The sequence below is a fragment of the Sinocyclocheilus anshuiensis genome, unplaced genomic scaffold (assembly GCF_001515605.1).
Source record: "Sinocyclocheilus anshuiensis isolate Anshui unplaced genomic scaffold, SAMN03320099.WGS_v1.1 scaffold207, whole genome shotgun sequence".
Classification (NCBI taxonomy): Eukaryota; Metazoa; Chordata; class Actinopteri; order Cypriniformes; family Cyprinidae; genus Sinocyclocheilus; species Sinocyclocheilus anshuiensis.
Window position 1 is genome coordinate 1,742,310 of NW_015551045.1, and position 13,632 is coordinate 1,755,941.

At 34.8% G+C, this 13,632-nt stretch overlaps 1 protein-coding gene across 1 annotated transcript in view; it reads right to left on the reverse strand.

Annotated features, from left to right (window-relative positions):
- Positions 1-13,632, reverse strand: part of LOC107661764 (dihydropyrimidinase-related protein 3-like) — a 34,387-nt gene that overhangs the window by 5,852 nt on the left and 14,903 nt on the right. Inside the window, exons 5-11 of the mRNA XM_016451532.1 lie at positions 10,967-11,028; positions 10,436-10,516; positions 8,713-8,781; positions 8,303-8,423; positions 4,279-4,435; positions 2,682-2,823; positions 872-1,042 (exon numbers count right to left, since the gene is read on the reverse strand). Of these exons, the coding sequence (XP_016307018.1) occupies positions 872-1,042; positions 2,682-2,823; positions 4,279-4,435; positions 8,303-8,423; positions 8,713-8,781; positions 10,436-10,516; positions 10,967-11,028 (803 nt within the window). The remainder of the gene's footprint in view (positions 1-871; positions 1,043-2,681; positions 2,824-4,278; positions 4,436-8,302; positions 8,424-8,712; positions 8,782-10,435; positions 10,517-10,966; positions 11,029-13,632) is intronic.

Genomic DNA, 13,632 nt, shown 5'->3' on the forward strand with positions numbered 1-13,632 from the left:
TGTCCAGATTTAAAAAGTAACGCAAAAGTAACGTAACGCATTACTTTCCATAAAAAGTAACTACGTACCGTAATTAGTTACTATTTTATGGAGTAACGCAATATTGTAATGCATTACTTTTAAAAGTAACTTTCCCCAACACTGCATATGTGTAATCATGAAAATATTCCGAAGACAGAAGTAATTATGAAAATACATATAAAGATGTACTTATGTCCTACTTAAGTGGGTCAAAAAGCACTCAAGTTTTGAGACCTCTAATTGCATTTAATATAAATGTAAACTATAGTACATTTTAATTTAACTGTAAATAACATGCAGTTAAGTGTCTGAAAACATTACATTCAGTTTGCACTTAAGTATATTCTTATAAAGTACATAATTTCCATAATAAGTACTCTTTATTAAATTCACTAATTGATTAGTGAAACTGTAATATGTAATTGATTTGAAAAGTAACGGCAAACTTCAAAAAGCTGCATGAAATGAGATGATATTTATGTCTGTTGCACAAACCTGTGGGCTAGTGGTTGGTTCATTAAAAGTGATGCTTGCAGAGTTGCAGTTCTTCTCTCACTTATCAACACATTCCTACAGTAATAAAGGTCTGCTGAGACTTAATAAGGCAACAAAAGGAAACTCTGTTTGTCAGATATCTCCTGTTTTTGTGGTCTGTTTCTATCCAGCGGTTTTATTTACGAGGGGTTCCTGTATAAACACACAGTTTGATTAGTTAGAAGCATCTATTTCCGCTCAGAGGAACTGGAAGGTCAGTGAAGGCTAGCCAGTTCAGTTCCTTCTCTATGTTTAGATGTTCCTCTGAAATGTGAGTATATAGTGCGTTCATTGGATTTATTTAAAGAGCACCTACAGAATGATGAGTTTTTGCAGTGATGGTCCGGGTGGCGTCTGTGTCCCAGATAACCAGATCACTGTCCGAGCCCACGGCTATCCGACCCTTGCGTGGATAAAGGTTGAGGATCTTGGCAGCATTGGTGCTTGTCACAGCGACAAACATGTTCTCATCCATTTTACCAGTGACCTGAGCAAAGGAAAAACAGACAGCTGAGAATCAAACGCAGTGCTTTGGAGCTTTAACGGTACACTTATGAGAAGAAGGTAATGTATATAAGATTTAGGGCACTATTTTCACATCCACATTAGGGTACAAATGAATTAATTAACTCTTTTCCCTCCAGCATGTTTTTATCAGATTTCATGGCCCCCAAATATTTTGTTGTATGAATATCTGAACATGCAATTTGTTAATAGAAAGAACGGAGCCTTTGCTTTTAAACAAAACAATCCGTTTTGTTCTAGCTTCATGCATTCTTTTTTATCAACACTTGAAGATGGGTAAGTTGCATGAAAAAAGCAACATTTTAAACAAAAAGCTGAGAAGATCGGGTACATCCAGATGGGATTCAGATCAAAATATAGACTTAGTAGATTGAGTCCATCAACACGCCCAAAGCTTCCCAGTCCTAGACCACTTCCTAGGTTGGCATTTCATTCAGTAACGTTAGTCAGTTTTGATTTATTTGCTGTTTAATGTTTGATGATCGCGTTATTTTACATATGCACTGCTTACATATGTGATTGCTTGTTTGTGTGGCTGCTTCACTTGTGTTTGATCCAAGTGTGCCGCACAAATCGAAATGTGAAGCCAAAACATTTTGATCGCCATCTGGTGGCTGGCTGCAGTATAGGTCATAAACCCTGCCCTCTCCATGTAAACAAATGGGATGTGAGCCAAACTAAATAATCAAATTACACTTCAAATAATTTTTTTCCAAAAATGGTTTCTATCATTTTAGACAGTTCTTATCGCACCAATGTATGTTCAAGCGTTCGTTTTTCTATTAGGTTTGCTTTTAGTTTATGGTATAAAAATGGGGTGTGGTGTCATGATTGTGAGCTTGTGATTGGGTCTGCGGAAGTTTGGGCGGGACTTTGATGGCTCCATCTCCAAACAAATCAATACTGCACAGACTCAGGCTTCAAAATATGTGACCTTGGAGCACAAAACCAGTCATAAGGGTCAATTTTTTCGAAATTGAGATTTCAGATAATCTGAAAGCTGAATAAATAAGCTTTCCATTGATGTATGGTTTGTTAGGATAGGACAATATTTGGCCGAGATACAACTATTGGAAAATCTGGAATCTGAGGGTGCAAAAAAATCTAAATATTGAGCAAATCGCCTTTAAAGTTGTCCAAATGAAGTTCTTAGCAATGCATATTACTAATCAAAAATTAAGTTTTCATATATTTACGGTAGGAAATTTACAAAATATCTTCATGGAACATGATCTTTACTTAATATCCTTAATGATTTTTGGCATAAAAGAAAAATCTATCATTTTGACCCATACAATGTATTTTTGGCTATTGCTACAAACATACCCCAGCGACTTAAGACTGCTTTTGGGCTCCAGGGTCACATATGTCATTAGCGCAAGCTGGCACCGGCCATACTGGGATGTTTTGGCCATCTTATTTTACAGTCTATGGTTTGATCCAGAGATTCAGTACTCTTTTAGAAGATGTGTAATAGCGCCCCCCTACCGTATAAAGCTGGAAAATTCTGTCAATGGTGAGGAAAGAGTTAATGTATTGAGTAAGTATTCAGATATTTTATATTTTCTGGATCTAAGAAAGGGAAGTAGAATGATCCTCACCACAGCCTTGTCCCAAATGACAGACATCCTCTCCTCCGCTCCGTTGACTCCTTCAGGGATCTGAGTGAAGTCGTCTTTCCCTATGGCTTTCTGAGCCACAGAGAATGTGCAGTGAGCGCTGCCCACCACCGACAGATCACCACTGAAACACACAGACACGTCACTTCACTGACTGTAATGTTTATGTAACAGACAGCACTTTGAAATTAATGGAATTTAGCCTAAAATTATAAATAGTACAGCTATAACAAGTCAGATTGTTGGGGTCTGTGCTACAGTGCTGTGATATCACATGAGCAAGAGTGTTACTGTTCTGTATATCAGGGGCCTCGTTTATAAAGCATTGTGTAGAAACCGTCCCACATTGATTGATGATTCAGTGAATGAACATACACGTTTTTTGTGCCTCTTTCAGATGTGAAAATCATAAATTGCAAATGAGCTTGAATTTGTGCGTAGCTGAATAGTTTCAGATCTCTGCCTTGCAGACGCCCCCTAATTAATGTCATTAACATATAACAGAGAACCAGTCAATGTCCAAATCCTTTACTTGAGAATGGCGGGTGTCAAGAATTGCATCGATTTCCAGATACCTGCAGTACTCAGACACCGAAAAGTGTGTACGCCTGCTTGGACCCTGACTTGCCACAAAGCACTTTTCCACGTCAAAGACCGTTTTTTTATATGAAAGCTGGTGTGGATTTCAGCGTACACACTCTAAGATCAAATCTGTGTGTGTGCACGTTTTATAAATGAAGACCCAGAAGTTCTGAACCAATTATTGAATTATTCAATAACTACATTGAGTGAATTATTCAATGACTAAATTGAGTGAATTGTTCAATGACTAAATTGAGTGAATTGTTCAATTACTAAATTGAGTGAATTATTCAATGACTAAATTGAGTGAATTATTCAATGACTAAATTGAGTGAATTGTTCAATTACTAAATTGAGTGAATTATTCAATGACTAAATTGAGTGAATTATTCAATGACTAAATTGAGTGAATTGTTCAATTACTAAATTGAGTGAATTATTCAATGACTAAATTGAGTGAATTATTCAATGACTACATTGAGGGAATTGTTCAATGACTACATTGAGTGAATTATTCAATGACTACATTGAGTGAATTGTTCAATGACTAAATTGAGTGAATTATTCAATGACTAATACATTTTATGTATACAAATTTCTGCCTACACTGCAAAGTGTAGTAAAGTGGTACTTTAAAGGGATATTTCTACCTTATTTAACCCATATGAAGTAGTTTTGGTGGTAAACATTAATGTAGTTAGGTTGATTCAGATATACTAAAATAATGTTTTTGACATTATTATTATTATTTTTAAAATGTGTATCCCAGAATCTCTTGCCATAAGTAGAGACACACCTTGGATGGATGGCCAGTCCATCAGTGAAATATTTTACAATAAACTTCAAATATCAACTATATTGTTTTTCACATTTTCAATCAATTACTTCTAGTCAATGGTTTTGTAGTCTATAAGTTAATAGACCCACCGGTTAAGAACTAACTGACAGAACTGTATTGTATAATGATGTAATATATTTTAGGATATGCTTGTGTTACCTGGCCAACAGGGTGTTTAGGTAGTCAGGAGTGGTTGGGTCAGGACTGAGGGGTGGTGAGGTCACAAAAGACGCCGCCTTTGCCCAGTTCTTGCTCCAATAATGAGTCCCATCGGTTCCCAAACTGGCCGTGACCGGCTCGCCAAACACCACATTACCTAGAAACAAACATCATCTTCTGGTCTAAATATGACTTCAGTGTAAATCTACGATATGTTTTCTTTGTCCTCCAGCCAAAAATCATGCATCCAAATGTTCAGAAAAGTACCAGCACACTTCTCCTCAATAAACCCCATGATCTGAGCACAAACGGTGTGGGATGAATTATATGAGCAGGGGCTTGTTTAAATCCCTAAACCTGTGTATGAGCAGTTTCACCAGTGATGCTTGTCATAGCAAGTAAATGAATCAAAGACCTTTGCAAAACTCATTAAAAGCACTGAGAGGATGAAACTGCACAGAACTAACTTATAAATCTCCACTGACACAAAGCTTTTAGTCTCCATTCAGGACAGTCAGAAAGAATAAGAGGCAAAGTCTAGAATGTCACAGGTTTGTGTCCCTTTTAAAGACAGTGATTAAGCGCCCAATTGAAGAGTGAAGAATTGCGTAATAGAGATTGTAAGACATGTTACCACACTTTTGGGAACGCTATAGCAACCATTTCAGAGACATAAAACTGTTGCACACTACACTTTATTAAATAATTAGTTTGCCCAAAAATGGGAATTTTGTAATCATTTACTAACAACATTCCAAAACCATAAGACTGTCATTCATCTTCAAAAAGACAAATGTAAATATTTTTTAATGAAATCTGTGAGATTTGTCCATTGAAAGTCCATTCACCCAATTTTTTCACAGTCATGGTTGCTTTATATGATTTAATTTTAGCGCTTAATCACATATAAATACTGATCAATGCCCATACACAGAGCACATAAAATGTGGTATTATGTGAAGCTCAAAAGTGAACCAGTGAAATATTTTTTTCCTGTGTATCAAGCAAGGACGTCTGAGCTTCCATATATGAATCTGAATGCATGCATGCAATGTATGTAATTAATTTGATGAATTTAATCATTTTACAGCCCTGTGATTTATTCATTTATTTTTTCAAAATTCCTTCTTTTTGATTTCACCGACAAAACACCAGTATACAGCTTTTGAATGAGTAAATAAATGACCATTTTCATTTTTGGCTGAATTATTTCTTTAAGTAATTTTACAGAATCTACACTGGGAATAACTGAACTGAAGTCCAGAAATAAAAGACAGCGGAGAAACTTCATCTGTGATTAACTGGCATATCATGCAAATAATTAATTTTTTTGTTTTTAAATTATACGTTTACAGCCTTAACATTTACACTTGTTTATTTTCATTTGAAAAACCATAGTTGTCTAAAATAATATTGGCTGGCTTCTGTACTCCTGAGAACTTGACACTTCTCTAAAACTGTGCCGCTCAATGCTTAAATTGTTAAGAAAAACTTCTTATCATGAAAGAGTCCTTTTACATGCGTTGCATCTGATTAGATCACTGTATGAGTCTCCCACAGCAAGAGCATTGCATCTGAATGATTTACAGTAACTAAACAGCAAGAGCTATTATAATGATGGATTGTGGAACCTTTACAACAGACCGACCAGTGCATATAAAATAAACATTTCACAGAGTGCAAATAATGTATAGACAGCTAACATATAATGACAAATTACTAATAATACATTTATAATAATTAAACTGTTATTTACACACATGCCAAACAGTTGTATCCAGCCAAAGGTAATTACTGTAATGAATATATATATATGTCAACAGAGGTTTATTTAACTCAGATGAGATGTGTAAACTAGTCCACATCTGTGAAAGCTCAAGCATTAGCTGCTGACATGCTCATGCTGTGATTTCTTATTTTATCAGACGTTTCATCGTGTTCTGCACCTTGTTTCCCAGGAACCTCAGCTCACTCCGAAACTTCTCCAGAACATTGTTTGTATTCACACAATTATACATGAAATGTGGTAAATATTACAAATTGTGTCGTCAAAAGTACACAATAAGCGACTAATCAGCAGCTGCTTTCAAACATTCACATATTCGTGAGAACACTCTGTGAAGAGAGTCAAAGGTTTCTATTTACAATGTGTTTTTGCAGCATAGCGCTTGTAGCCAATCACAGACATGTTTGTGGAGCATGTGAGCACAATGGCCAATCAGAGCCTTTCAAGTCAGATGTAAGTTGCAAATTGTTTCGTAACAAAAAAACAAGTATAAACATGATGTAAACGAGATTAATTGTGCAGTACAGATAGATTTGTTTTATTGTAATGGGAGTTTGATTTCGTGATAACCACAGACCTGACACTTGTTCTGTTACCTGTGTTTCTTTGTCATTTTATTACATTCATTTGATCTTTTTAATGCAACGTAATTACAAAATCGTACAATATTTAACGTCTACATGCTAATTTTTTAACATTATTTACTTATTATTATCAATAGCAGTAACAGATCATTTTATTTATTTAATATTTTTACTTTCAATAGTTAAATAAAAAAAATACTTGCAACAGTTTTTGCTATAGTACTGAAATTGGTGCTGAGAACTGTGGGATTTTACTGGTTTATTGGTACTGACTAATAAGAATTAAATAAGAATAAAATCTGTCCATTATTCAAAAAAATATATAGACATTGATATTCATATTGTTAGATAGATATTGTTTGGAATTGGCCACATTATGAGACATTCATTACTTCTAAACTTTAAAGGCTTTTTTTGTTCAATTATATTATTTATTTATATATTTTTAAAAACATTTATGGTTACGCTTTATTTTAAGGTGTCCTTGTTACAGTGTAATAATACATTTAAGTACTCAGTAATATTAATTAACTACATGTACTTACAATTTGATTAGGATTAGGGTTTAATTTAGGGTTACTTGCATGTAATTACGCATAATTTATCGTTATTATAATAAGTACAGTACATGTAAAATGTGTAATAAGGACACCTTAAAATAAAGTGTTACCTTATTTTTTTATTTTTTTATTTATGTGTTTGTTTGTTTGATGATTTACCACCCTAGTGAAAAATAAATATACTAAACCATATCTGAACATGATTTATTTCATGCTAAGTATACTACAAATACATTTACATATTTATGTACTTAATAAAAATACCCTGCAATTGTACTTTTAGTATACTAAACTGGTATACTTCGTCCGCTAAATTGGAACAACTAATTTTGTACTTAATGCACTTTAAAGTGCGGAAGTAGTGCTGAAGTCCAACTAAAGATATACTGAAATATTTGATTGTGCTAAAGTAGAACTATTGCAAGTATACTTCAGGCACACTTGAAATATCTTACATTTAAAGACCGATATTATTCAAAAATCATACAATCGTCATCAGTAGTGACATTAAAACACATTTTAGGCTAAATATTGAGAAATGTGCATTGTGCACAAGTAGTACTCCAAATAAAGTTTAATTAGAATTTTTCTCGAGCAACATGTCAGTAAATAAAGCAATAAGCCCCAAGAAGCCGTGGTTTACAGTGAATTTATAACAGCTAAGGGGCATTGTTAAGCACAACGTGAAGCGGAGTGACTAAAACCCCCTTAGCTGTTATAAATTCACTGTAAACCACGGCTTCACGGGGCTTATTGCTTTTATAAAACGGTTATTCCATATACGTAGTAAGGTTTCACAAAATAAAACAGAGCAAATAAAGTGTAATGATATTAATAAAAACAGTGTTCTTCCACCAAACAATGTAGCTCCTCAGAAACAGTTGTGGTTGCTACAAAGTGGTTGACGAGCAACAGACAAACGTAAACAAAGGTGTGTGTTACTTTGTAGAGTCATTTACAACAGCTTCGAACTTGGCTCAGCCAATCAGAATCAAGGACCGGAACTCTCCGTTTTATAACATGTTATATAGATTTGAACTGTACTTAGTAAACTGATTGCTGATCAGGATTTAAATGTATGTGATAGTGTGTACCTTTTTTCCTGGCCTGTGAGATGATGTCAGCAGCGCTCTTGCTCATCACGCGGGTCACGTAGAGAGGACAGTTGGTTTGACTGCCAATAGTGACGGCTCGAAACACCGCTTCAGCCTCCAGCTACACACACACACAACACACAGATTCAGCCTAACTCAAAAGTTCCCCTCCCCACTTTCTTGGCTGACCTCAATAAAGCCATCATGTCTGTGAAAGATCACTGATGCCAGACTAATTAAATCTGTGGGGCGGGACATTTTTCAACATGAAATCAGATTGCTGCAACTGATTTAACACAAGTTCTGTGTCTTATTGTGAGTTTTGCATTGAGAATTGGGCCTGCAGTGATGTTATAGCACGAACAAACCCCCACACAGGACAGCATATAGCTGTGTTTGTGCTCACTGACCTCCTCTGGACGGCTGAGAACGTGTCCCTCGGGTCCGGTGATGCCCATCTCCAGCATACGGTTCTGCTCCTGAACAACACACAGTCGAGATGAGTCGCTTTTCTGTCACTCTTTGCATTGCACTTGTATTATTCGTGCTTTTTTTAACATGATGTGGTGCATGAATAATGTCATTAAAGAAAACATGGAAACAGTAATCATTTACTTTGAGGAACACCAATTATTTCAGGAAGATCAGCTATTTTCCATATCACAATGAATAATATAATGTGACCACAGCTAGCTTTCCAAATAGCATTGTTCTTAAGATGAGCCTAACTGTTATTTTACATTGTTTTATGACTGAGCAATGTCTGGTTTCAAAACCAGCATGCATATCACTTGTTTAAGTTCATACTGCATGCATATGCATATCACTTGTTTAAGTTCATATTGCATGCATATGCATATTACTTGTTTAAATTCACAGCTTAAGTGAATTGTTACAAGAGACGTCAAATCCAAAGCTGCCAAAACGCATCTGTACTGTAAGTCCAAAAGTTTGTCCTTTCATTATGAAGACGGCATGAAAAGGATGCAAATGTGGAAATCGCACATGTTGAGGCGACAAAAGTTCTCCACCGGTAGAAAAATAATAATGGCTTTGTTGAGACAGCGTTTCAGAAATGTTGCTCTATTTTATAATTAATGACAGTAATAAATGCATTTGCAATGTTCAGGATTGGTATGAGTGACTCTGGATTTGCTATTAGCTCGGATGCATATTTTAGAACAATGTTGCAGAATAATTAAATTCCCCAACCATCTAATAACAACAGCTCCTGACTACTGAAAAAAGGAATAAGCTCTCTGATATGCCATGCTCCAACATAAAATATGCCGAAGAAAGGAAAATGCGTTCTTTAATGTAAAGTGTAGCGAGTAAAGCCAAATAAACTGCATTGCTATGACTCTTCAAGAGGTCGTAAATTGCATTTAATTAATTTATAATGTTTCCTGATGTGCACTTAAGATCAAGGCTCAATGGAAACGCCCACTGCTGTGATTGGCTGACATCTTTGCATATGAAATGAGCAGTTCATGTGGAGCTCTCTCAGAAACTTTTACTGCGTGTTTACTGCAACAGCTGCCAAGATAAACTAATGTTGAAAGTGTTGATTATAGCTAGCATTGTATTTAAAGCATTGAAGGTTGCAGCCGAACACAGTCATGTCTACTGACGCACAATGATCACAGTGATCTTCTTATTGCAACATACATTTATCATAACGAACACAGTGAGAACAGTGTCATCGATTATAACGGACGTTTTGGTAAAAATGCAGAAATCAAATCACTGATAGATTCTTGCTACTTTGGCGATTATAAAGAGAACCATCTCTGATTGCTCTCTGTATACAAAATAATCACAATATAGAGAATGGTTTTCACACTACTGACAGGAACGAGTCTCGATTTACTAATGCGTAAATGAACGTCTAAGAACATCTTTACACGAGTCCTTACATATTCACATGAAATGCAGTTTCAGATTTTTACATCTCAAGATTTGTTTACAAATAAGTTTTTTGCACCAAAAATGCTCGTTCTTTAGCTAACAGCAGTATGGCTCTTGCGATCGATGGACTCCTCCTCGATTCCATACGCCGATGACACACATTAATGGTAACGTCTTTTGATTCTCCATTTCATGACCCCTTTAATATTCATAAGGTTCACGTACCTCAGCAATTATTTCTCCATTTTCAGCGTGGACCTGTGCAATTCCTCCATGCTCTCCAAGGAAGGTGAAGATCTCATAAAGCTGTTCATACACACATAGAAACATAGAGTGAAAATAGCTTTAAAATAACTTTTTTGTAACAATGAGATCAAGTAAACGGAAATCTAGTCTAATCTTGATTTTATAGAAAATTAATGCATTTTTCATCAAATTAGGTAATGGGAGAATAACGTTTATATATTGGTACTTAGTACTTTTATATGCACCAATATATAAATAATCATTAATAAATGGCTAAATTATTCTACATAAAATGCTGTGAGGAGAGATTTTGTGAAAAAAAACAACATTGTTACACTAACAAAAGTCATTTTTAAGGGTCAGATCAGATAGAAATAACTCCCAACAGAAAGAATGAAAGAATGTTTATATCCACAACACTATTCTGTTTTTTACAAACAAACAAATAAATAAATTCATACATAAATATATAATAACTCTAATTTCTTTATAATCATTTCTTTAGCTTACCTCACTGTTGCTCATCTGATAGAGGTCTTTATAAGCCATATAGACCTGGAAAGAGTTCACTCCTATTTGGACAGAACAAATAAATCAGAAAACATAAACTCTGCCAGCATTCACAACCATTTTTTATTTCCATAATGTTCTGCATTTCTTATTCTCAAACTAGAAAAAAAAAGTAGGGTGGGGATTTTATCCATCATGAATTAATTGAATGGTGAAAATACCAGAATGCATGGGGCAAAAAAACTTTAAACAATATAAAGTGATGAATCACGCTCAGTAAGACCAGAGATGTGGCATTTTTATGTTGACTTTTAAAGCAGATAGTAAAAAATAAAAAAAAATGCTTTTAAAAATTCTGCACCTGAAAATAAATGTCACTATTAATATCAATTTATGATAATCCTTTTTTTTTTAAACAAACATAAAATGCTCTACTCTATTAAAAGCACATTAGTTTGCACACGGTAATATGCAGCAGAACAGATTCTGTGCTCATTTGTAGGTTAAGCTGTAATAAAGCAGCATCGTTTTCAGAAATAGTACAAATGACCAAAAATAACTTGTCAAATCACAACACATTCCCTCTGGGATATTGTACTGCTTATATTTATAACTTCAGAGGGTTTTTTTAGTATGCTGGTCCATTTTTGAACAATTCAGAATTTTTTTTTGTCTAGATGCTTAAACTCTTTGGTCAAGGGCTTGCAGTTTGTTTTAATTGCTCACACACTAAAAGTTGTACTTGAAGCACACACAGTGAAACCATTCACTCATAAAGCCAATCTTCAGACCAAGTCTGCAAAACTGCGGCAATAGTATCATTATACAGCTCAAGTCAGCTCCACTGCACACTGAACAAGCAAAAAACACAAAATAGTAGTGTTTTACATTTGTCATATGCACGTGTAGTTTGGTGTGTATATGGCCAATCATTTGATGCTGTAGAGTTACTGTGCAAAAACACAGTTTGCAAGAGATGCGTAATGTTTTGCATGTTGTGTGCATGTTTTGTGGTTTTGTTTGTAGAGTTTAGAGAAAAGGAGCCATAGTTTCAGAAATTGTGTGTAACGGGCCCCCCCCAAACATTATGGGCTCCAACTTGGTTATCTTAAACTTATTGTTGATTTTTCTGAAGTAAATAACATTACGTGACTATTCACAAGCTGTTTTATTTACGTTATAAATGCTTGGAAATAATATTTAATGTTTTCAAGTTAATTTATTATTTGTAGCACGCAAGTCACCCAATAAAGTCTCAGCCTTCTGTAAATTTTATGACAAAATACAAACAATAAATGTGTTTTTAAGCTCTTTAATTTGTAGTGCGATAACTATATTTGCATCAGTTCAAGCTGCGTGTGAATCAATGATATTTTCCTCTTTAATATTTGCCGCACAAAATAAACATGAATATTTGAATGCATGTTGAAAAAAAATCAGTTCAATTTCAACAATTGTCAATAAGCCTACGTTTTATTGCTGTTTTTCAAGTTAAATATAAAGAATGACAGGTATAGGTGGAATTTTCACATTAACTTCACACAACATTAACATTTAGTCATTTAGCAGATGCTTTTATCCAAAGCGACTTACAAATGAGGACAATAGAAGCAATCAAAACTAACAAAAGAGCAATGATCAAGCAGTAAATGAATAGAGTGCAAGTCTAAAAGGGACGAGTTTTTTTTTTAAGAATAGAATTAAAATAGAGAGTGCTAGAGTTAGAGGGTCAAATAAAGATGGAAGAGATGTGTTTTTAGTCGATTCTTGAAGATGGCTAAGGACTATAGGCTATTTGTACTGCATGCAAACACAATCTTCGCACAGCGGCCCAAAAAAACAAACAAACAAAAAACAGGAAAAAAATGGTTAAAAATAGTAAGGAGATATTTGAATTCTTTATTAATAAACTAGTGTTTTCTGAGTCAGTGTCGCAAAGATGAAGTTGACGATCCTGACTCGCCATCTCCTCATTGGACGCGCCTTTAGAGAGAAATGCATCTTTACGGATTACATTCGTTTTAATGTAGTAATTTAAAGCTTTCTATATATTTTTTGATCATGTCCATGTCTGTGTTCGCTGAGTTTCGGTTCATCATTGTGACGCGCTCCTGTTCAAGACCGAGACAGCAGAAACAGCAGAAAGGAGCAAAAATGATGGCGTATTTTAAGTTTCCACACTTATTAAGAAAAAAAATGCAAGTGATCGCTAGCGCCTCCATGTCAAAGTGCGCTTCAGCTTCCACTCTCCGCACAAACGATTGGATATGCACCTAAAAGCGCACATTTATCTAGGTTAAAATTGTGAAATGCATGAAGTGTTCTCTATGGATTTTATTTTAGGCAAGTCGTGTTGATTTGAGAAGGCTAAATTGATCAAACATATGCTCGACTCACTGTCCGCCGCTAGCCACTTGGTACTTTAAAAAACAAAAACTTGAATTTAACAAACATAAAATGTTCAAAACATACTTCTAAATGAACTTAATAAAGAAACGAAAAGAAATATAACCACTTTGCTATTAAAAACCAAGTAACACTTTAGAATAGGGAACACTTATTCACTATTAACAATGACTTTTTCCTCAATAAATTCCTAATTTGTTGCTTATTAATAGTTAGTAAGGTAGTTGTTAAGTTTAGGTATTGGGTAGAATTAGGGATGT